At 42.1% G+C, this 23,838-nt stretch overlaps 1 protein-coding gene across 2 annotated transcripts in view; it reads right to left on the bottom strand.

The window, feature by feature from the left end:
* The window catches only part of ADAMTS12 (ADAM metallopeptidase with thrombospondin type 1 motif 12), a 181,202-nt gene that overhangs the window by 38,380 nt on the left and 118,984 nt on the right, over positions 1-23,838 (bottom strand). Inside the window, exons 10-14 of one of the 2 annotated variants that reach the window (XM_037530308.2) lie at positions 22,265-22,357; positions 20,458-20,603; positions 16,288-16,457; positions 8,427-8,560; positions 2,418-2,538 (exon numbers count right to left, since the gene is read on the bottom strand). In XM_037530308.2, the coding sequence (XP_037386205.1) occupies positions 2,418-2,538; positions 8,427-8,560; positions 16,288-16,457; positions 20,458-20,603; positions 22,265-22,357 (664 nt within the window). The remainder of the gene's footprint in view (positions 1-2,417; positions 2,539-8,426; positions 8,561-16,287; positions 16,458-20,457; positions 20,604-22,264; positions 22,358-23,838) is intronic. The other variant, XM_037530310.2, reaches the window with a different exon arrangement.

Here is a 23,838-nt window from a genome sequence, read left to right as displayed (position 1 = left end):
CCCTTTCTAAGTTAGACGTTCTTTGTTCCTTTAACCTTTCCAGATGAAACATGGTCTTAAGGTTCTGGTCATTTCCCACTGGACATGCACTAGCTTTTCAGTGCAGAAACAAAGCCTGCGTCTGTCACCTGATGGTGCCCTGACATCTCCCTCTCTCTTGGACACTCAGAGACATGGGAAATTGGGAATGAGTATCCAGCTGGGGTGATTTGCTCAGAAGCTGGGTCCAGGCACAACTTTATGCCAGTTTCCAAATGGGCAGGTCCTATTAGGGGGACCAAACTGTGTCTCATAATACTTGATGAATTCCCATTGGCCTTTATACCCTTGCCTGAGACAGCAGACTACTGATTCATAACCAGCTCAAGGAAAAGACTTAGGACTTTAATTTACTCACATTCCTAATCCATAATGCAAAGAATACTTATTTCATGCATAATGAGGCCAACAATCAAGGATGTGGGCTATAATCCTCCAAAGATAATTCCAAAGGGAAAGACAAACATTTCATTTTACAATTCAATCTTATTAATTTGATAGTCAAAGATGAAAAGATAGGATGGAATTTAAATAAATTTAGATTATCCACTGTTATGCTTACTAGGGAACAAGAGGTCATTTAATCAATGCACCCCATACTCTGGGAAGCAACTAAGTAACTTCATTCTGGGGGGTAAGCCTGCCTAGGAGATGGATGCCAAGACCTACCCAGGAAAGGGGTGCTACTGTATCTGAATGCACTCATCACTTCTGTGCCTGGCATCTCCCTCTGCTGAGACACTGCCCCCTCCCCAAGGGTCCTATGGGGTAGTGCACACTGGACTCCCTACTCCCAGCATCAGCATCTCTACGGCATCCAGAGAATATAACACACTGAGCCCACCCCCTGCAGCCCAAAATGGCCTCATGCAATGACTGGTGAGAGTTGGCGTCTACTGTCCCAACTCCTTCACCCCTGGAGTGGGAAAAGTCTGATGTACAAGTTCAACACTGGCTTAATGACACCCTCTTTTTTGATTGCATTCCTTTCCCTGTTTCACTTCCCTGACCCCTCAATAAAATATATGCACTGGAATTCCTATCGGGGGAACCTAAACAAAGAGTAACCTTCATCTTCCCCAGGTCTACATTAAGCTTCCTGCCAAAACCCAACAGCTACAAATCACTGTCGGTGCTAAGTTTCTACAAGAAGTGTTTTAACTGAAGACAAATATGCGGGGTATCAAATCTGATTTGGGGTGAGGAAGGGCTCTCCACTCCCAAGGATTATTAGTAGCCCGAAGCTGCACAAAGAAGGAACATTGTAAAAGGTAATCGTGATACAAACCAGCAGAGTATAGGTTGGTAGGGGGACTTAAGGTGGCAGAAGCTACCTGGGGAGACATAAGGGACCACAGGGTGGGACCCCCTTTGAGGGAGCACTTGGGATGCAGACAGACCGGAAGCAGCCCTGCCTTGCCTTTCCTCTGCAGGTGTGCCCTGATCCTGCTGCCTTTAAACCACTGCTGGCTTTCTGCCCCCACATACAGAACCTGCCCTATGTCTGCATCTTTTAAAACAGTTTTTGATCTCTTCTCTCCCCAAGTTGTGGCTCCATTTCTCTCACTAGTCTTCAGCCCTGGATCCTCTCCCAGGGACTACATTCCGACACCTGCTCCTGAGCATAGGCACCAGTCCATTTTATTTATTCATTCATTCATTTATTTATTCATCACCACATTAAGAATTTATTGGGAGCATCCATATCACAATAAAACAAATGTACAATTCAATTGACACCAAACGGATGAAGGCAAGGAACTTCTTGCCAAAGCTTGGTGGACTGGCACACAGTGTGAGCTCTGACCTCTCAGTCTAGAGAGTTTCTGAAATCCACGGGGAGGGAAGATGCTACTTCTCAGTGTGAAAGTCCTTAGCAACACTTTCTATCTATCTATCTATCTATCTATCTATCTATCTATCTATCTACCTATCTATCATCTCTCAGTCATCTATCTGGGGTGGTTCCTCACCCCTCTGAATGAGCAGAGGGTGCTCACCACCCTTCTGACCAATATTTCAACCTTCACGTACCTTTTGGGGCAGACATGACTGTACTCTAGAATGCATGTGAAAGTATCATTGTAGCCCTTAGTTAAACAAGCAAACTGCTAGACTATACTTTCAGAGACCATTTCTATAGTTCGTTACCAGTCCATTTAAACCTCTAGTTAGTGTGACACTTCCTGCAATTGCTTAGCAATCAACCCCTTTCCCAGAACTGCCAAAGAGCCCTTATCTCTTTTGTAGTGAAGGCTAGATTCCATATTGAATTCTCTGAAAGTCACAATCAACTTAAAGATAACAGCAATCAATCTTGCCCTGTCCACCCCCTTCTCAATTCCTCTATTGCTTCAAAGATTTATTTGTTCATTTACCAGATCCTTCCTTCTGTTTGAACACCTTCCTCACGGTCTGGCAGGCAGAGCCATCCCCCAGGCACACACCACAGCGATCCTCGGTGGCACTGGAGTCGATCTCATAGTCACAGCCCACAGCCTGCAGGGGAGAGAGCTGGGGTGAGGGGTGCGGGCAGGAGGAGCCACACCTCCCTGGGGCTCCTGCCTTCCCTTTCCTCCTGCTGAACTTGGGGCTGGTGGCAAATACAAGAACAAATGTTTCCTTTCCCTGGCAGCAGCCAGAGGAGTAACCAAAGCACCTGGGACGGTAAAGGAAATAAACTGTTCAGACATACTGAGAGGCTCTAATTTTCCTGAAGTCACATGCTGATTTGAAACTCAGTTCCGAAAATTTAACTATGGAAGTGTACGGAATCAGTGTTGGGACAGCAAGTCCCTTCGGACAGGCAAACCTCATGCCCCTCCCCTTCTGCTGAGACTTCCCAGGGCTGATGCAGTTGCTCTACCTGTAGTTCGCCTCCTCACTCCCTTTCCAATCCACACTGGAGTGATCTCTTTGCTTCTGTCTGAGGACAGAATGTGAATCAACAGCCATGGAAGACAACCTGGCTTTTAAGCTGCATGGGATGAAATCTCTGAGCAGAGGACCAAGCACCAGACACTTAGGAGCCTCCAAGGCCCCAGTCCCCACTGCACTTAGCCATGTCCCAGCCATCCCGGCCTCCTCCACTCCACAGGGGAAGGACTGATTATTTTGCTCAGCCAAGACTACCCTTGCTCTTGTGCTCTGGACCCATCTCTCCTCAGGGTTGTGTCACTGTCCACTGACTCATCAGCTTTCCCTCTGCCGATTCCTTCGCCTCAGTCCGTCTATATGGCCAAATCTTTCCCATCCTAAGATTCCCATTCTGAAAAGGGGAGCAATTAAACAGGGGGTGCTGTGCAGTCAGAGACCAAAGAATCCCGACTCAGATGGAAAGTCATGACGCTTGCTGTCTTCTAGGACCTGTGCTCCTAACCACACTGCAGAGGTTAAAAAAAAAATTGCAAAACTAAACCATATTCTATCAGTCATGGTTCTCTTTCCTGTTGGGGAAGATTTGTGCCCAGTCGTTATTTTGATTTTTTTTCCTAAAGATCATGTTCTTGCTTATTTTAAAGCCACCTCCAATCTACTGAAAAGAATAATTGTTTGAATTTTAGATATAGCTCCCCACAGTTAAACAGACGATGCCCACTGACAGAAACCAGCTTCATTTTTCAGATTCATCATCTGATTTCTTTAAATTTAAAGAGTGTGTGCTTCTTGACCCAATTGAGGAAAAAAATAAAGTGCTAAGAGATTTACTTAAAAAAAAAAAAAAAAACAACCAACACTTAATCATACTAATCACAATGGAAGGAAAATAAATTGTTTGGACAGATGCCTTCAGCGGTCATGTACAGAAGTCCAAATCTTCGTACGTGACATGTTATGTCAAGCTCGAGTACCCTCTCATAAGCTGAACTTGACAAATCTTGTCCCAAGGACCTTCATTACTTCACTGACTTGAGATGAGCTGAACAAACTTTACTCAGACGTGTTCATTTTTAAGAATGTTTTTTACATCTCTACCAGAAGAGGACAGGTTAAAAAGTGTGAAGAATAAAGGAAAGAAAGCCACAAAACAGTTTCTTGTGCTCATCTCCTTTGCTGAGTGACCATGTTTCTCCAGCAACACCTGCCTTTATACCTGGGGTAGGGGGTGCTAGGTGAGGAAAGAGACACCACGCCCCAATCTGCTGTCCCACTGCATATTAAATGGGGATGACTTCACCTTATTTACTTCTCCCATCAGCTGCACACAGCATAGCAACACTGCTTACATATGTAGCAGAGATAGATGAAGATAGAAGCCAGTCCTGAGAGTTGTACATAAAACACAAGGGTCCTCAGGGAATAATAAACAGATGTCATTGCCTGTCACCCCGTGATCTGGAAACAGGGCCCACAGCAAGGCTGTCTTTCTGCCTTCGGGGACATCTGAGGGGCTCTGCTGCTGCTGTCACCAAATGTGGACAGACTCTTCGGACGGGACTCTTAAGAGACTAGATGGCCACCCAATGGGCATTTGTGTTTTTAAAAAAATGAATCACTTAACTCCCGTCACACTGACTTTTTAAAAAATAAACAGCTTAATGAGATATAATTGATAAACACGCACATATTTCATGTGCACATTTTGATAAGTTTGGAATCCATAAGCACCTGTGAGGTCATCACCACAGTCATGATAAGAGACACCCATCACCTCCAAAATTTTCCCTACATCTGCTTCTTTCTTGTGATAAGCGCATCTAACATGAGATCTACCCTCTTAGCAAATGTTTAGTGCACAACACAGTGTTGTGAGCTATAGGCACCAAGCTGCGCAGCCCATCTCCAGGACGAGAACTTTGTGAATAACTGAAATACTACCCTTGACATCAAGTTTCCAATGGTAACTGCCTTCCACCTCTGGGGACCACATATGAGTTTGATTTGTATTTCCCTCATGTTTAGAGACATATAACTTTTGGCCATTTTATGCCTTCTTTAGAAAATATCTATTCCAGTTCTTTTCCCATTTTTTGAGTTATTTTTCCCTGCTACTGAGTTGTAGGAGTTTCTTACACATTTTAGATATTACCCCCAAATGAATAACTTGCAAATAATTTAGATTTTCATGGTGGAATCACGCAGCATTTGTCCTTCTGCAACTGGCTTATTTAAAGTAGCATAATGTCTTACAAACATTTTTATTCTGATGTCCTTTTATTTTATTTTAAAGATTTATTTTATTTATGCATACAAGAACTGGGGTGTGGGCCAGAGGTGCGGAGGGTGAAGAGGATTCACCAGAAACAGAGTGGGGAGCAGAACAGGCTGATTGACTGAAATATACTGTGGGGAGCAGCGGGCGAGACAGGAGAGTGTTGCTGCGCTGTGTTGATCACCTTCCTGGCCGGGGATCGAACTCATGCCTCATTGGCTGGCGATAGCTTGATAGTGCTGAGACTTAACCACTGCGCCCCCAGGGAGGCCCTGATATCCTTTTATACTGACGGTGATTTCCTTTCCTGTGTGGAATATATCAATCAATTCTTGACCTTGTCATTTGAACTGAAGGGCATATTATCTTGAATAAAACTTAAAGAGAAATCAGGTCACCCAACATGAGTGAATAAGTAATATGTATTTTTACCAATTTTCATTTTTTGCTTATGAGATAACATTCTTTTACTTGTAAATTCTTAAGTGACTAAGAACTGAAATAACAGCTGGCGCCATGACCTAACCCACCCAGAATGCATCATTTCTGTCTACAGTCCCTTGGCAAAGGGAGAGACTGCAAGAATGCCTGGCTGAAATGAAACTCCCTCCCAGCCAAAGAAACTTTGAGTGGGAAATCAGAGAGAACTACACTTAGCTAACGACAGGTAAAGCGCTTTAATAAATGGACAGAAGCAAGAACGTTTCCTCACCGTAACTTTGAGATCCAAGAGATAGGGTCTGACATTCTGGATAGAGATCTGAAATGGCCCACTCTGGGGAGAAAGAATTGATTTGGAGGTGTTCAGTCTCTCACTGATATGACCAAAATGGCTTTGCGAGAGGTCTTCAGGAGAGGAGTAAGAGGAAATTAACAGGGTAGGTAAGGAAGATCACCAAGTAAGGTTAAGGACTCAAATGGGATCAAAGACAATGACTTTGTAAAGGCACAAATTCACATGTTGACTTTTTATTTTATGCAGCACAGAGCAGGCTGATCATAGGAGCCAAAAAGGGTTGCATTTGTGTTGACCCAGAACAGATGTGGGGGTGAGAGGTGAATTTGATTTGACATAATTCTCCAGCTTAAAAACTCAGTTCAGTGTGGTAGAGACAGTGGGTAATTAGTTTCTAAAAGGTTTTACCGGGTTTCCAAAAAGAAGGAGTTTCTGGAAGCTGAGAGTATCTGGCTTATTGTATTAAGTTGACTGAATAGGTTTCAAGAGAGGATCCCAAGGCCCATTATATTTTGTTCAAAATGCCTATGTGTTCTAAAGCCTGCTCAAGATGCCATCTCTATACATGCAAAGGTATTTAAAGCTAATTTTAGCATCCCATTCATTTCTGTGTGGCTGCAGTTCTCAACCCAAGTTATATATGGCAAGTTCCCAGAGAGCTCTGAAAACATCAGTACCCAGACAGCCAGTCCCAGAGATTCTGAATTAGTAGATTTGAAAGAGAGCCCAGAGGGCAGCAGTTTGTAAAAGCTCTCCAGGTGATTCTAATAGGCTTGAGAACCTCTGCTTTAGACAGTGGTGGAGTTGTTTTGGGGCCTGAGTTAGCTAAATAAATCTTTTCCCTCTCTGGGGAACAGATCGAACCAAAAATATATTAGTTATGTTTGGCTCTTTGTAGGTACAATGGTAATTAGTGAATCTAAAAGAGCATTTTTCTAAGCTCTTTCAAAATTAGCTTCTGATGACGGCCTCCTGTTAGCTCACTCATTCCTGGGAGCATCGCCTTGCTCCCGTGCTTTGCTCACGAGGGACATAAATCAATGCGCAACTTCAAGGTGAAAAGTATACCCACCAGGGTGCTGAACATTTGTGGGCAGGAAGGTTTCTTTCACAGGGGCAATGTAGCCCAGTGTAAGGGAAACTATGCCAAATATTTGCAAAGCGAATATAATTTATTAAGAGTATCTGTGTGCTGGGGGCTCTGTTAAGGGCTTACTATAGATGGCGCTTGTTTAATCTTTCTGACAGCCCCAATTAGGAAAGTAAATGTATATCCCAATTTTGGGAAAGGAAATGTAGTCTTACAAAGACATACAGGACCCTATAGCTAGTAAGTAACAGCACTGAGTTCATATTCTGGAGCTGGAGTACTAAACTGTTATGTTATACTAACAGATAAATAAGTATTTCTATACAGTTTTTCTTTCATTGACTAAAAACTGAGACTTATGCCTGGGTATTGGATAGTAAAACTTGTTCATCAGTCCTTGCAAAAGTGACTGCAAGCCATGGGAAAGAGTTCTGCGGCCGTCCACATGAAAGTATTAACTAATTAGGTCCAAGTAATTCAGAGGGCAAAGTTGATTAATGGAGTCAGTGTGGAAAAATTAAGTAGGAATCGGAAGAGCGGGTTCATAATTACCTAACACCTCTCTCCTAAGATCATGCTGGTAATCACTGGAGAATACAATGTAAAATTGCTTTGTGAAACACACTCTCCAAACTATTATTAATTTTAGCCTTTCTTCAAACTCACTGTAGGGTAAGGTAAAAGGTATCAGGCTTTTACCCCCATCAGGATAGATGATGGATCCTTGCGGTCCTGAATGCGTGCCTGATGGCAGGCACCTGGAATAGGGTGTGGGCATAGGTAGATGGGATTCACCTGGGCTGAGACTGGGCTTTTAAGGGAGGCGTCACGGGGACACCAACAGAAGCTGAGAAAGAAGCAGAAGCCGAAGCCAAGAGAGAACCAGAGCCCAGATAGAGTGAAGACTTGCTGGGGGCTGGGAGGCCTGCCAATCTCCCGGCCCCCAGCACCCCTGCCTGCTGTGTACCTGCTAAATCCCAATAAAAGACCTGCAAGAAACCACTGAGGACTCTGAATCCTCCTTTACCTGGTCCACTGGATCAGAAAACCTACTCTGTGTCCATTCCTTCCCCTACATTCATCCTATTGGGAAGTAACCCAAGCATATTTTCAAAAGCTTGAAATAATCTGGGGTGACTTTTCCTAGGAATTCCTCCTTTCATTTGGTTCTCCTTCCGTTTGTCCCCACTGCATGCCCGAAATAATATCACAGAGCACATCAGCACAAGAAAGGCAGATGAGAGCAGGAGGAAAACTACTCAGTTCAAAATTCTGGCTTCGATGAACATCCCAGACCAGATATAAAAACACATGCAAATGCCATGCCAGTCAAAGGTTAGAATCTCTGATTTGCTAAATTAACACAAATCACTTCAGAAAGTTGTAGATTAAGGAAACATACCCAATACCTTACATATGCCATTAATACAGACATTTCTGCTGTTGCCGCCTTCAAAGCAAGGGGTACCGTCAATGACAGCATCCAGCATTTTCTCAGAAAACTGGCCATCTATGGGTCGGCAGTAGAGCTCACAAGGATGTGCTGGGGTGAAAGAGAGACAAATCCTTGCAAGTTAGCGTTTCTGCTTAGCACCCTTCCCCCACGTGCATGCCCCCAAAATGCTGCACGTGACACATCCTGAAATGTAGCCTTTTTTTTTTCTTCTCATTTAAGGAGTTTTACAATGAATTAAGTAGGGAAGATTGCTTTAACACTGTGCCCTTTGTTATAAATGATGAGACCTTTCAATCCAACATTGAACTGTACTTATAAAAATGGTCACTGAGGACTACCTAGAAAATAAGCAATAGCTACCAGTGATGCAGACTCCAGACAGGCCTGCCACCTGCCCACTGTTTGTAGCAAAGTAAGTGGACCTTCAGGGGAGAGTTGGGCCCTCCCAGGTAGTAGCTTACTACTACCCCCACCCGGGTACCGATTCCCAACAAATATCCTCACTTATTCTCTTCAAGTCCCAACAGTCCCTGGATGCAGATTTACAACCACAGAGAAATAAAGCATTTACTTTTTTGGCCAAAGATGCTTATCATATTAGCCTGTCCCATCATGCTGGGGCCTACACTGAATTCTGTCAAAGATTCAATTTTTTGACTCCCTCGTGAGTGAATGAATGAATGAATGAATGTGATCTCCAGGATAAGAATTGTACTGAAGATTTACTTACTGAAATACTTTCCTATACATCTGTACACAGAGTAACAAGAAAGATGATAACTTTTAAGACATATTGTCTTAGAATTTTAAATAGGCCATACATGCATATGACAAGAATTCAAGCAGTAATTTTATTTTGAATGTCATGTGTTGTTGGTTTTAAATAGAAAACTTGAGGATGTATTCTTCAGATAGGTCCTTTTGGGATCTCTTTTGGATCTGCTTATTGTGGGGCTGGCTGTTAGTTTCTTGGTAGTTTGACAAGCTGAGACCTCAATGAGACCAAACTCGAAGTCATTTGGCACAGAAATCAAAGCATAAAACTCACACAAATACACTAAGCAAAAGCTACAAACACTGACACTCTGGATGAACTTGAGACAAAAACATCTGTTCAAAACTTAAAGGGGAAAGGTAAAAGCAAATAAAGAATATCAAATGATTTTCAGTAAGGTGCAGTAGGTCAGTCATTTGAGAAAATGCACATGGTCAAAGAGAACTGGAGAGAGAATTGCACAAAGTGCCAATGAAAAAGTCTCCAGGACAAGGCGTGACTTGGGATTCTCATAAGTCTTTCCAGCAGCAGGATTAGCTCTGTCACCGCCTGAGCTGGAGCCACCTGGGAGCAATCTGCCCTCCAAGGGATGCGAACATCCATCCAGGTGTGCTGAGTCCAGGGAATCATTTCATGTAACACTGAGCTATCAAATAGATGGAAGGAAGTGAAAAAAAAAAAAAAAAACCACTTTAAATATGACTTTGATTTGTGCTTTTGAATTTGGGCTTTTGGTATTTGGACACAAAAAGAAAAAGCAGCCCTAGCATATTTCTGGAACTTTCATAAAGTAATATTCCATTTGAATATGCTGAGAGAGCTGTGATGAGAGGTAACGAGGGTGCAAAATTCAGGAAGGCACTCACTTTCAGGGTTATATAAATGGGTCCTCGGAGCAAACACACCCCCTTCCAATGGTAAACATTGCATTGAATACCAGAATGATGAAGTTCCAATTTTGTCTTAATTTTGCTCCATCTGGGCTTGTGTCTTTGACTTACTCTCTGAAGGATAAAACTGTATAGAAACCTTTGCCAGTCTTGTTAATGTAGTGTCAAAAGGAATTTTGCTTGTTAAAATGGCAGCCAATATTTTATTCAAACATCATCTCCCGGCCCTTGTGCTTCGCAATGGCTATCTTACCTCATTTTAACAATTACAACTCAAGTTAGTTGAAGTTAGTTCTTTTATCATCCTCATTTCATAGATGACAAAACTGAGACCTAGAAAGATTAAGTTTCCCAAGATCTCGTGGTAGGAGTAGCAGAGCTATACCTGGTCATTTCGCTTCAGAGAAGCCCAGTAATGAGTAAGCCCTAATTGACAAACACAAAATTTTCTTTAATGTAAAAGAAGTGTCTTCGATGAGCTCCTTAAAGTAACCACTCTTCATGTTTTAAGGAATGCATTTATTCATGGATCATATCTGAGGCTCAAACTTGGTAGAATACCAACTGGATTCTGTTCTAGTGTTCTCTCGCAGGGCCTGAATATGGTGATCTGCAGTCACTTAGTGCTCAGTGACTCAGAAGTGTTGCAGGATGGGGGAAACATGATTCCACTTGCATGCAAGTGGTAACTTACTGTTAACTATGGGTTCGTTGGAGGACTACCCTAAGCATGGTGGAACATGGAGATTTTACTTTATTGCATTCTGTTACGCATATGTGCATTTTTTATGAGAAGCATATCTCCCTTTTGAAAATGTTCTGGCCCTCAAAAAAGAAAACTTGGAAAGGTCTCCGTTCCCTGTGATCACAGCTCCACGAAGAGCGGGCTGTGATTTTGACTTCTCTTCACCTTGCTTGTACAACTTAGGATTTGTACGCCCTTCAAGGCTGGACAAGGTAGCTTAAGCGCATCGCACATAAGAGACACAAATTTTGGTTGCGTGTAATCGAGGTGGGTAGTGGAGTGTTAGGAGCCTCTAGTGGATAACCTTTGTGGCAACAAGAACAGTGCACAGACCGGCTGCTCTGTCCTCTCAGAGCCGCCACACCTATGAGCACAGGTGTAATTGAGATCAGAAAGAGCCCCATGCTAGGTCATCGTTAGTGATGATGGTTAAGCAATTTGCAAGGCCAAACCTGACGTTGTTCCCCTCTCTCCTCCTCCAGGCCCTGTCTTTCCCGGTGCCCTGGTAATGCCACTAGGTGGCCTATGACACAGGGTTCTGCAGAACGAGGCAGGGCGGTGATGGATGGCCTGGGTTCCTCAGTGACATCAGGCGTACCGGAGGCTCTCGTCCCCTGCCTCAAGTTGGAGATTCAATAATCTCCCTAGAGTTGAGAATCTCCATGGTCTCAGATTTACTCATCTGCTCTGACACAATCTTTTGTCTAAGCTATGTGACTTTTTCTCTCTCGTTTTCAAATCTATTTATAACTCAGCTAAGTGAAAACTCTAATTTCCTAGTGAACTCTCACCCTCACACTATCTGATTAATCCTCTCAAAGGTAGTTTAGGTGACTGAATAAACTTACTTAATCCTGGGATACATTTTAATTCCGCTGAAACAGAATGGGTACAACATTTTTAACTAATGATCTTAGCAAGCATTAGAAACCAAAGACAAAACTTGTTAAGAAGGATGAATTTTTTTTAGGTCAAGGGAAAGTATTGATGCAATTCCCATTTTTTTAGTAGTTTGCAATTTGAATTTCACCATTGGAAAAAAAAAGCCAGTGGCCTCCCCTGGTGGCACAGGCGGTTGAGCGCCGCGCTGTGAAGCTGTCCGCAGCCTCTGCAGAGCCGGTTTAATCCCAGCAGGCCGGCGAGGGCCCCACATGGCAGGGCAGACCTCTCCTGTCTCACCCTCTGCTCCCCTCAGCAGCGTATTTCATCAGTCTGGCTCTTCTGCTCCCCGCTCTGTCTCTGGTGAATCCTCTCACCTTCCCGTGTATCTGGCCTGTACCCCGGTTCTTGTATAAATAAATAAATCTTAAAAAAAAAAAAAAAAAAGCCAGGTCCTCCCGGGTGGTGCAAGGAGTTAAGACGCAACCTATGAAGCTATCCACAACCACTGCAGCACGAGTTCTATCCCCGGCCAGGGAGCTACCCACATGGCACAGCAGACCTCTCCTGACTAGCTCGTTGCTCCCCTCAGCAGTGTATTTCAGTCAATCTGCCTGTTCTGTTCCCCACTGTCTCTGGTAAATCCTCTTACCCCTCCCCATACCTTTGGCCTGTACCCCTGTTCTTGTATGCATAAATAAATAAATCTTTTTTTTTTAAAAAAAAGGCCAGTTTCTCTGAGGAGGTGTGATCCCATGCCTCTGAATCACACAGTGCTGTAAACTAATGTTCCTCAATAAAAAAAGTAAATATTTCTAAAATCCAGTTTCTAAAATCCATTTGCTGGCAAGATTCTGTGGGTATGAGTCTATGCAGTCATACAGGGCCTCATGCTTGGTTGAGTGCCCTGTGGTGACTGTATTGAAACTCCACAAAGTTTTATATTTGAACTTGTGTTTTGTAAGGGAAGGCCACTGGGACACTGAAGCAAGTGCACCAGCAGGCGGTATCTGTGATGTGCAGGGCTGTTGTTTCTTTCCAGATTTCCAGAAATACTAACCCATAAGCAAAAGGCATAACTTCAAGTGTTCTTATGTTGTAACTGGTCATATTTAACTTAAGAAAAGAAGCTTAGTTAAATGACTAGGTTCAGATCAGTTTCAGGGAAAAAGAAAACTAACACAAACCTAACCAAAAACCCAATCAAAACTTAAACAAGCAAGCACCAAGACTGTGACTTTAGCTGATCCAAAATAGTACTTTCACTTTCTGACACAGTAATATTATTGTAATCCCCAAATATGTCAAAGTATCTATTAGTTAACATAAGCAAGCTTAAAAAACTTGTATATTCTACAATAACCACAGAAAAGTATGAAAACAAGAACAGAACTAATTTTTAAATAGGAATTAAGCCCACGCCATGGATGTTTTAGACGAGGGCAGTATTCTATTTACTGTATATTTTTAAGCTCTGTCCTTTGGTCAAGGTGTTTAAGAATGGTGATACCAAATTTGGAATTGCAACTTACATTGTTTAAAAAATACAGTTAACGTTGTCATGATGCTTACATGTAGAAAAACGTGGTTTCAAAGACAAGATAGATGAGTTTGATAAAGTGGACATTTCTCATGATATCAAGAGTTGTAGAGGCTCTTTTCCTTCCCCAGAGCTCTTCAACCATGAAATATTTTAAAAATATATGATTATCTCAATTAAAATTCAAAACTTGTGTATAGTTTCAAGGAAATGAACTGACCCTAGGCTCTGAGTGGTTACCATTTAGCTGCAAGTCAGACCTGGGCTAAGTCTTCACTGTCATGAAAGTTTGGACAAGTATCTTAAGTTCTCGAAATCTATTAGCTAATCAAATTGGGTCAAAAACTTAAATTTCCTCACAGGATGTTTTTTGGAGATAAAATTAGGGGAATGTGTATAAAGTGCTGAGAGAAGTACCTGGCACCAAGCAAGTACTGATATGTTTAATACAAACTGTCGTCATTATCAGTCAGGAATGGATTTTCTTGCCAGTAGCACAAAATGTCGATTCCTTACAGAAAATGGTCCGGAGTTTATTTTTTCCACATCACAAGAAATCCACAAATAGGAGGTCAAAGCCATCCTCCTCCTACCTTCCTGCTCATCCATCTCAGCATGGACTGATTTCAGCTTCCATGTTGCCATCTGCCTGTAACCCCCCAGGGCAGCAAGAGGGGCAAGAGGGAAGGGCAGGAAGGATTCTGGCCCAGGAAGACTTCCATCTTTGTCTCTTTGCAGAGCTGCGTCTGCTGGGAATATGGGTTAGTGAGTCTTCTACTTTTCCTCCCTCCATTGCAGAGGAAAGTGAGATAAAGAACGTTGTGAATGGCTTTTTAAGGAAAATTACTGGACTGGAGGGTGGAGCCTTACAGCTCAGGTAGGCTGTGAACTTAGTGGGCAGACCATGGGAATACTCAATGCTAGGAGATCACTCACTCTTCGAGAGCATTAGAGGGGACAAGACCCTCCAATATGCCTGGTTTATACAGCTTCAGTGCCAGGAACAGATGGAAAGCAATCACTCCAAACAACTGAGATGCATGTCTACTCTTATAACTCATTTCTTTGAAACCTATTGCTTTGTTATGCAAAATGTTGGCAGGTGATACGTGCTTGAAAATAAATGAAAAGCCACGCTGAGCCACATCTTTTTACTCCAAGTCCAGGTACTTGAGCCACCAGAGGTCAGCACACACTTATCCAAATCTACAAGAGGGATAGGGTGACAGTGGGTTCTTAACTAAGCACCTCTCAACCACCACGGGGTGGTTATGTCACCTTAGTTCTGGAAGGCTGAATCTCATTCCAGGTGGATAGCACCACTGACCAAAGACTTTCAACAAAGCAGAGACTAGCCAGAGTATAGTCTAGGTGGTGTCAACTGGCTGTCCTTTCATCAGTAGTGTCTTTTGGCGTGCAGGTGAATATATACATGCATTTTCCTGTATTCAAATACCTGGCTCCAGAACTAATTGCAGCAATAACCAAAGGACTGACTCCCCTAGAGCATGAATAATGCTAATCCGCTGGGGGCAAGAAGCAGAGATTGCTGGTTACTGTGACAACCAATAGCTGTCAGAGTACTTTGGAAACCCAAAGTGGGCAAAGCACTAGAGTCTTTCAGGAGCAAATCACCCCCAAACATACTTTTCATTCTTTGTTTGGCTGCCATTTTTGATTCCTCTTATGTTTGAAATTTCAAAACCTAAAAATCACAAAAATTTGCTTTTTTTTTTTTTTACCTGGTCTCAGATCTCGTTAACTCAGGAAAATCTTTTCTGTTTCATCCTGCCCTTGAACAACAACAAATTGCCTAAGTCTATTTGGCGTTACTCTATAACTAGTGGTTAGTGACTCACTTTCATTTCCAGGACACGTGTGTAACTGGTCCTTTCTCAGGGAAAGTGCTGCCAAGGCTGCCTTTATTCCCCCAGGTATTGCCTATCCCCAAGTGTGCAACCTTGAAGGTGCCTACTTTTACTTTTGACCTTTCTTCTGTACGACCTTTCTTCTGACCTTTCTTCTGTCCTGTACGTCGAGAGTGCTGATTTCTGGCCCAGGCTGGCTCTTTCATTTCTGAGGAAGACCTTCCTACTCTCTTGTATTTTCTTGTGCCTTTCTCCTCCTGCTAGGAATGACTATTTTGAACGTATTTTCTTTTCCTTCTTCTAGTAGAAAGACGACTCACACTCAGAATCATCAATGCTTCCTTGGAATCCTTTGAAATGACTCCAAAACTACAATGGTATCCTCTGAATTTCTGCCAAAATTACAGTCCGTTCCACATGCTCTTCAACAAACACTTTCATCAGAAATTACTGAATTTCTAACATGTGCCGTTTGTTACTTTGCTGCACTTCAGCTGTCTTGGTTTCTAATTGTATTATTTTTTATGAAGGTATTGATGGTTTACAACACTGTGTGATTGACAGATACAGACTCACACCTCATCACAGGTATGTTACCACCCCACACCCATCACCAAAGCCTGGATAATCCTCCACCATCATCCACTGGCCAAACCCGCTTTGGGAGCCTCAATTCTGTAGTCAGATTCTACAGTTTGTTTTAGTTTACTTTTGTCTGCTCCTTTGTTTGGTTTCTCTATATTCCACAGATGAGGGAAATCACATGGCATTTGCTTTATCCATCTGACTTATTTCACTGAGGATCATCCCCTCCTGTTCCATCCATGTTGTTGCAAATGGCCAGATTTCATCTTTTTTTCACACCCTGTCGTTTGGAGGGAGGCTTCCTGTCTGATCAAATTCTCTTTGATGACTCATGAGCTCAGCATAAACTAGGACATGCTCAGCCCTTCACATTTACTCATCAGTTTAATCAGATCAGTATTTAGCCCTGAGTATGAAAGCCCAGAGGCTGTGATTCTCTTTGGGTTGAAAGTGCAGGGCAGCAGACCCTGTGCCATATAAGAACTCTCTGTCAATGGCTGCAATCCCAAAACATACAGCCACAGCTCCTTACCTGGATTGAACACTGGAAACCAGCGGTAGAATTCATTCTTGTAGGGAACAGTGTCAAACTCACTGCACTGCATTTGTCGAAATGTCGGGGTGTCGGGGCGACAGGGGTGCACGCTGCACAAGCGGTAGCGCTTCCTTTCACCTGTGCAGTACTTCCCTCCGAACTTTGGTCTGTGAACGGAACAGACAGGCTATTCTTGTGGCTTCCTTAAAGACCAACACTTTGCTTAAAATGTCCCCTGATATTTATTCACTACCACATACTCAACACCATGTCCTAAGAGGAGAGAATTCAGAAGGTCAGCCCAGACCTGGTGTTTCTAGAAGGTGACTATCTTGTCGGGGAGAAAGAAATACAGTTGTCCCTCTTGTTTGTAGCTCTGTTTGCCATAATTTCAATTACCAATAACTGTGGGCCAAAAATATTACATAGATAAGGTATTAAGAGAGAATATTAGAGATGGAAAGACTGTATTCACATAACTTAAATGACACAGTAGGTCGTTATAATTGTTTTATTTCATTACTAGCTGTTAATTGGTTCCTGTGTCTAAATTAAACTTAAATTTAATAATTAGTGTTACTAAAATTAATTTAGCTTATAAGACATTAAAATTAAATTATACCAAATTATATTACAATTTAATTATAAAATTAACCTTTATAATTGGTATGTATGTATAGGAAAAAACATTGCATATATAAGGTTGGGTAGCCACAATTTCAGGCATCCACTGGCGGTCTTGTAATATATTCCCTTCACTAGGGCGGGACAAACATAATCAGAATAAATGAAAGAAAATTTAAGATAGCAACTCCATATTCCTGAACTAAAAGACAATGAAAGGTGGAAGCAGGCTGCCAAATAGGAAATACGGAAGGCACAGTCCTGGAGAATGGTCTTAAAGGACGGATGGGAAGTGGCTTTTCAGGCAGAAGTAATGCCAAGAGAGCAGGCTAGCAGAAATCATATCACAGAGGCACAGAAAGCCAGAACATCTTCCCAAAGTGGCCAGCAGCAATGGAGGAGCCAAGATGTAAACTCCTTACTCCACAGCCAGAGCCCGTATCAACTGTATTAAATTGCCTGAGCATGTGGCTTAAGGGACAGAAACCTCACGTCCTGACAGCGCAGGGCAGTTTCAGTTGAAGTTGTATCTGTGTTCTGCTGTACTTTGTTCTACTTGACAGCCTGTGAGATTTTCTATACTTCCCTTTCCACCTCTGTTAATATGACTTGAAAAAGTTTGCTTGTTGCTATAAAGAAACTTTGCCCAAGACCACATCTGTTGACTGTAGGCAGTACTAGGACATGTCCTTGATATATGAGGCTGGTTTTCTATTCATGTTGATGATTTGGTACCCCTCGCATTCATTTCCATCCAAAACCATCACTAAGAGTCCTTCCTGTACTGAGTTCTGCTGGGTTCTTACTAACAGCTGACCAACATCAAGGACACAGTTTCAAGGTCATGCAAGTTGGTCATGCCCTAACCTGAATCTGTGACCTTAAACACAGAGCTGAATCTTGGATTGGCTCCATTAGCCTTTTACTCCACAAATTTAAGCAAACAGCAACTGACCTTGATGGGAACTCACTCACCTTGATGGGAACTATAACAAACTGTGGCCTCTGAGATGGAAGTTAAGACCATTTTCCCCCTGAACCCAAGTTAGAGAATCGTCCTTGAGATTCTCAACAAAATGTGTTGCGGACAATCAAGGTCACTGACCATTCTCTCCAGGAAGTGAAACAGCCAGGAGGTGGCTGACACACAGCACTGACCACAGGCCCCAGAGCAAATGACCTGTAGTTCCTAATCTCTACATTTGAAATACATTTTTGATCACCTGGAAACAGATTATAAAATGAAGATTTTCTTTAAAAATAAGGTCCTCTATAAGAAAATCCTCATTTTGAATTTTTGAAGTCATAGAAACCCATGTTTAAACAAAAACAACTTTATCAAAGGTAAAGTCTTAAAAGTTGTCCGAATTCCTCAAATCTACACATGTATGTGGTGAATGATAAAGCACTATGATATCATAGTAACTATTTTAACTACCATTGTTGATAATTTTATACAGTAGGTATATTGTGTTAAACTCTATAGATGTTCAATTTTTAGCTCTTAGGAGAAATTTATTATATACAAAGCCTACGTATTTGTATATCTATACAGGCACACTTATACATTTAATCATATATTTATTAATAAAAAGAAGTAAAATTTGGAATTAAGATACTGAGGGAATTAAAACTATATCTGTCAGTTGCCTATTAAAATGTGACTTATTTTATAATAAAGACTAATATAAATATAGGCAAAAAATTAATACATCTTTCTACTTGCAGAAGGGATCCTATGGACATTTTAAAATATATATACGTAGAAACTAGTATATCAGGAAATCATGAAATTAAGAAAGTAATATATATTTGGAAACAGGGAACTTAAATTGAATTCATACATAATATCATTATACAAATTTAAAATAAGTAAAAATTAAGTAATTGTTTTGAAAAAATTGAAAGTTACTTGTGAAATAAATTCAACAGAATTCTTAATCAGCTAATATTAAACTCTAAGTACAAAGACATCTTTACAGACACATCACCCAAAGCAGTGATAGTGAAGGCAAAGATAAACAGCTGGGACTACATCAAATTTAAGAGCTTCTGCACAGCAAAAGAGACAATAACAAAAACAAAGAGAAACCCCACCCACTGGGAGAACATTTTTGCACACAACACTAATGATTAAAGGGCTGATCACAAAAATCTGCAAAGAGCTGATGAGACTCAGCAACAACAAAGAAAATAATCCAGTCAAAAAATGGGCAGAAGAGCTAAAAAGAAACTTCTCTGAAGAGGAAATGCAAATGGCCAACAGGCATATGAAAAAATGTTCAACATCACTTGTCATCAGGGAAATGCAAATCAAAACTACCATGAGATACCATCTTACACCAGTGAGAATGGCACATATTAAAAAAACTAGCAACAGCAAATGTTGGCGAGGTTGTGGAGAAAAAGGAACTCTTCTGCACTGTTGGTGGGAGTGCAAACTGGTCCAACCACTATGGAGAGCTCTTTGGAGATTTCTGGACCTACTAAACATAGAGCTTCCATAGGATCCAGCAATTCCACTCCTAGGTATTTACCCAAAGGACACAGAAACATCAATTCCAAAGAGCACCTGCACACCTATGTTTATAGCAGCACTGTTTACAATAGCTAAGCTTTGGAAACAGCCCAAATGCCCAAAAATAGATGACTGGATCAAGAAGATGTGGTACATATACACCATGGAATATTACTCAGCATTCAAAAAAGATAAACACATGCAATTTGCAGCAACATGGATGGCGCTGGAAGGGATCATGCTCAGCGAAATAAGCCAAAAAGAAAAAGAAAAATACCGGATGGTCTCACTCATAGCAGGAATTTAGAAAACTTAAATAAGGGACCAGGAAAATGAATAACTATAAGAAAGTGAAAATCAAAATCAACAAAAAACTATGAACCAGAGACACTTTTTGGGGGATGGGGGTGGGAGGGGAGGGATTGGGGTCAGAATGGGGGGTTTGCAATTGTATGGGGGAATATAAAAATAAAATTTATTATTTAAAAAAAATAAAATAAAATAGTATATAATGAGCAAAAAAAAAAAAAAAAGAACTACAAAATCCTTATCTGAAACATTAAAATAGTTATTCCAAAAAAATGTGCCTAGCTATTTTATTAGTTACCTAAGGGAAGAAAAATATTTTTATAAAACTCATTATGATTGAAAAGAAAGCTACAATCTTATCAGCAAACTTGGGTATAATTAATCTCTCGCTGATAGAGATTATCTGGAAGGATTTAATTGCATAATCTCCTCAAGGTTTTCTCATATGATTCCACTTTTAAAGGAACAATGCTTATTTCTCTAAGAGAAGGAATCAGCCTACTTATCCAAGCTCTAGTGAGAATCTAGCACCAAGTCAAAATGAAATAAAACAAAACAGAACCACTTTTTTTGGGTCACTCCTGCATAGATTGTCTGGTTCCCTTTCGCCTTTGGGAATCTACTTAGTTTCCTTGGGGAGACTTGAGAACACTGATGTCACACTACCCCAAACTGGTCCCCAGCTCCCGTGGGGCACTATAGCTGGTTAGACTTACTCAGGGTTGTTGCAGTGTCTTTCTGCACTCTGGACTCCGGCCCCACAGGTCCTGGAACAGTGGGACCAGGGGGACCAGCGGCCCCAGCCTCCAGGAATGCTCTCTGGTTTCTTCCCCACTGTGATGCACTTGCCAGACATACACCACTGGAAGGGAAGGCACAGGAAATGCAGCAATCAGGACATTTCTCATCGCAAGCCGAGTCAAGAATCCTATAAGTTGAAACCCAATTCTCCTGAGCTAGCAGGCTTCTTATAGTCACATGTCAGATATACAATGAAGAAAGGCTCATAAAATAATTTCCCCTTAGAGTTGCCCCTAGAGAATTTCAGGAATCAAGTGAAATTTATGGTGCCTCGTTGCAGCCAAAGCAGGAATGTTACCCAAAGTGTGGCTGGCAGATTGCACGCCAGAATGTAAATCAACACACCACTTCCTTCATTGAGAAAGTGTTGTTATGAAAAGCCATGCTAAGTAAGAGAGTTCCTCAGTAACTCAGTGGGTTTACTTTCTGGTGCAGGCTCTTTGTAGAACATTTTACAGTCTGGCTCTGTGATCACACTCCTTTAATAAGCCTCTGTGATTGCTTAATGTCTGCAACAGATAACTCATCCTCTGGCAAAAAGCCCACTCATTGCCAAAAGGCCCCAATTGTTAAAAACTTGAAATTCTTTCCAAGATCAAAAAAAAAATTCTGCTTTCCTGTAACTCTACCCATTGTTTCTAGTTGTGGTCTATCAAGTAACTCAGGAAAAACACCACCACCACTCTCTTCCCTTCAGGGTAATTCTTCAACAATGAACAGGAGCTTAAGGATTAAACATACAAAAAGGACAACAAAGGAAGATGCAACTTGGTTATTAGAAACGGCCTCATGTCCTGGGGCGTTTGTGCATGTTTTATCTGCTGACCTTTTCCTCAGTGTATTTTGATGTCACTCTAGAGATGCATAAAGACACCACCAAATGCCAAAACCTCAGCCCGAAAACCCAGAAGGTTTTGCCCAGTGACACTATTACCCTGTTCCAGGGAGTCTGAGGGTACCTAGTGGCTTTGAGTCCTTGTGGGTGTGACTTTTCTGCTCAGCAAAGTGGGTAGGACTTCAAGAAATGCGATCAGACCGGATGATGACAAGGAAGGTACAAATGGTCCAAATCTGGCATTTATGGAAAGAAGAAGCCACTGGCACACCTTCCTGCCTTAATATGGAGCGGAGGAAGGCAAGTGAAGGTGGGTAGAAAGTTCAGCAGGTGCTGTAGGCCACGAACTCTACAGATGTTCATCGAGGGATGATGGGACAGATGTTTTACAAGTGAAATGTGGAATTGGGCCCCAGCCCTCCCCCCTTAACTACTTATTTGCAGTGAAGGGTGAAGATTTTATTTATTTTTGCATGGAAGAATTGGGGTGTAGGCCAGAGGTGCTGAGGTATGAGAGGAGTCACCAGAGACAGAGTGGGGAACACAACAGGCGGATCTACTGAAATACACTGCTGAGGGGAGCAGCGGGCCAGACAAGAGAGGTCTGCTGTGCCATGTGGGTCAGCTCCCTGGAGGGGGATCGAATTCAAGCCATGGGGGTGACAGTGTACACCCTGTTACAACAGCACTGAGACTTTACCCCAAGGCCACCAGGGAGGACCACAGTGAAGGTCGGAAAGGTGAAGTGGAAGGAGAGTCTTTCCCCTGCTGGTCTGACAGTGCGATCTCCATTCACCCAACTGCTCTCCAGGACCTTCTCCCCAGCTCTTCCTGAGAGTTCTGTGCACACTGCCCACCCTGCTTCATTCCTCAGCCTGATACATCACCTTCTTCTCACCACATCGTGTCCCGTCAGCAGCAGCATCCAGCTTAGAGCGACAAAAGCCTTTCACTGAGCACCACAGGGTCTGGCAAACATTCTGGAAAGCAAATGTGAGATTGTACTTTCCCGTGTTTTCAAATTCTGCAAAACAGCATTTCCACAATGATGGTAAAAATATATGCACAATGAACGCTGTGGCTGTTAGTGAGTAAGAGTGAAGAAAAGGATTCACTGGAGAACTCTTAGTTCAAGATTCATTTGGACTTTGTCGCAATCAGTGGTCTGTCAACCATAAGAGCCAAAAAGAAAATGGGAGATAAAACACTCCTGATAAAATGGGAGAGAGAAGCCCAAGAGTAAAGACTCATTTCTATGTGTGCGGTGCCATGTCCAGGACTCACTGGCCTTGGGGAGGGTAACTGGTGACACCAGTCATCAAATTCAGCCCACACTGTGGATAGAAGGCGATCCGATTACAGACACCTGGGGTGGTTATAACACGAGCTTGCTCCATGAAGGAAGTGGAAACTAATCCATCCAGAACGACTCAATTCATTTACCTGTTACTTAAAGTAGTCATTTTGTTTTTTCGGGGAGTGAATTGGATTTGTCCTCTCATTTCTCTTCCTGCAGCAGGAACAAAGGAAGGTTGCCAGGATGTTATATGTCATCTGGCTCAACTGCTTTCACATACCTGGTTGTGTCTGCAGGGCAGGGGGCTACTCAGTCATCTGGAAGTAGGTGGATTTTAGAGATAGTTAGGAAGCAGGATTAGCAGAATTTGGTGATCAGTGAGAAGTGAAGGATTTTTACACCAATTTTATCTTTTTTTCAATTTTGTTTGTTTTAGGCCAGATATTACTTCTTCCAAAAAGTTCTTTCTCTGTCTCTTTATGTATTTATCTCACTATACTAGAATTTTTCTATCTTCCTCCTCCTTCACCAGAACATGAGCTTCTCAAGGCTAAAGGGTTTGTCGTATTAAGTTTTGAGAACACTTTTTTTTTTTCACCTTTTTCAGGGCACAGCACAGAACCTGGCAGGATGTTCAATGAGACTTGCCTTGTCTGTATAGTTGCATTAATACCAACATTTTTGTGCTAAGAGGGATGATTTCAGAGACCAGGCAAGATCTAGATCACAAATGATCCAGAGCTTCATCCTGTATTCTGTTGGGATCCTGAGAGCAGAGCAGAGCTGTGGTTGGATTTGTGGATTTTTTTAAATACCTTGAGTGACAGTATGAATGGGAGAGAGACTAGGCAGGAATCACTGTAATTATAATAGCAAAGGGAGATGACTAGAGACTGAATCCAGACAAATGGCAGCAAGAATGGAGACTGGACAGTCACAAACTATTTAGATGCCAGGACTTGCTGTACCATTTGGATATAGAAAATAAAGGAGAAAAACGAAATGGGCACAAATCTTACTCCTACCCCAGGATCTGGCAGTGTTCTCCAACCAGATGGAAAACTGAGGAAAGGGAGCAATCTTAGGGTTGAGCTGGTATACAGTGTGCAAGCATGAATCACTCCAACTCCTGAAAATCACTATAGAACTTTTCTCACCCCTACC

Source organism: Talpa occidentalis, unplaced genomic scaffold, assembly GCF_014898055.3.
Source record: "Talpa occidentalis isolate TD23 unplaced genomic scaffold, MPIMG_talOcc4v2.1 talOcc4.6, whole genome shotgun sequence".
NCBI classification, from domain to species: domain Eukaryota; kingdom Metazoa; phylum Chordata; class Mammalia; order Eulipotyphla; family Talpidae; genus Talpa; species Talpa occidentalis.
Note: the sequence above shows the minus strand (reverse complement) of the source record. Positions and strands in the feature narration are given on the sequence as shown.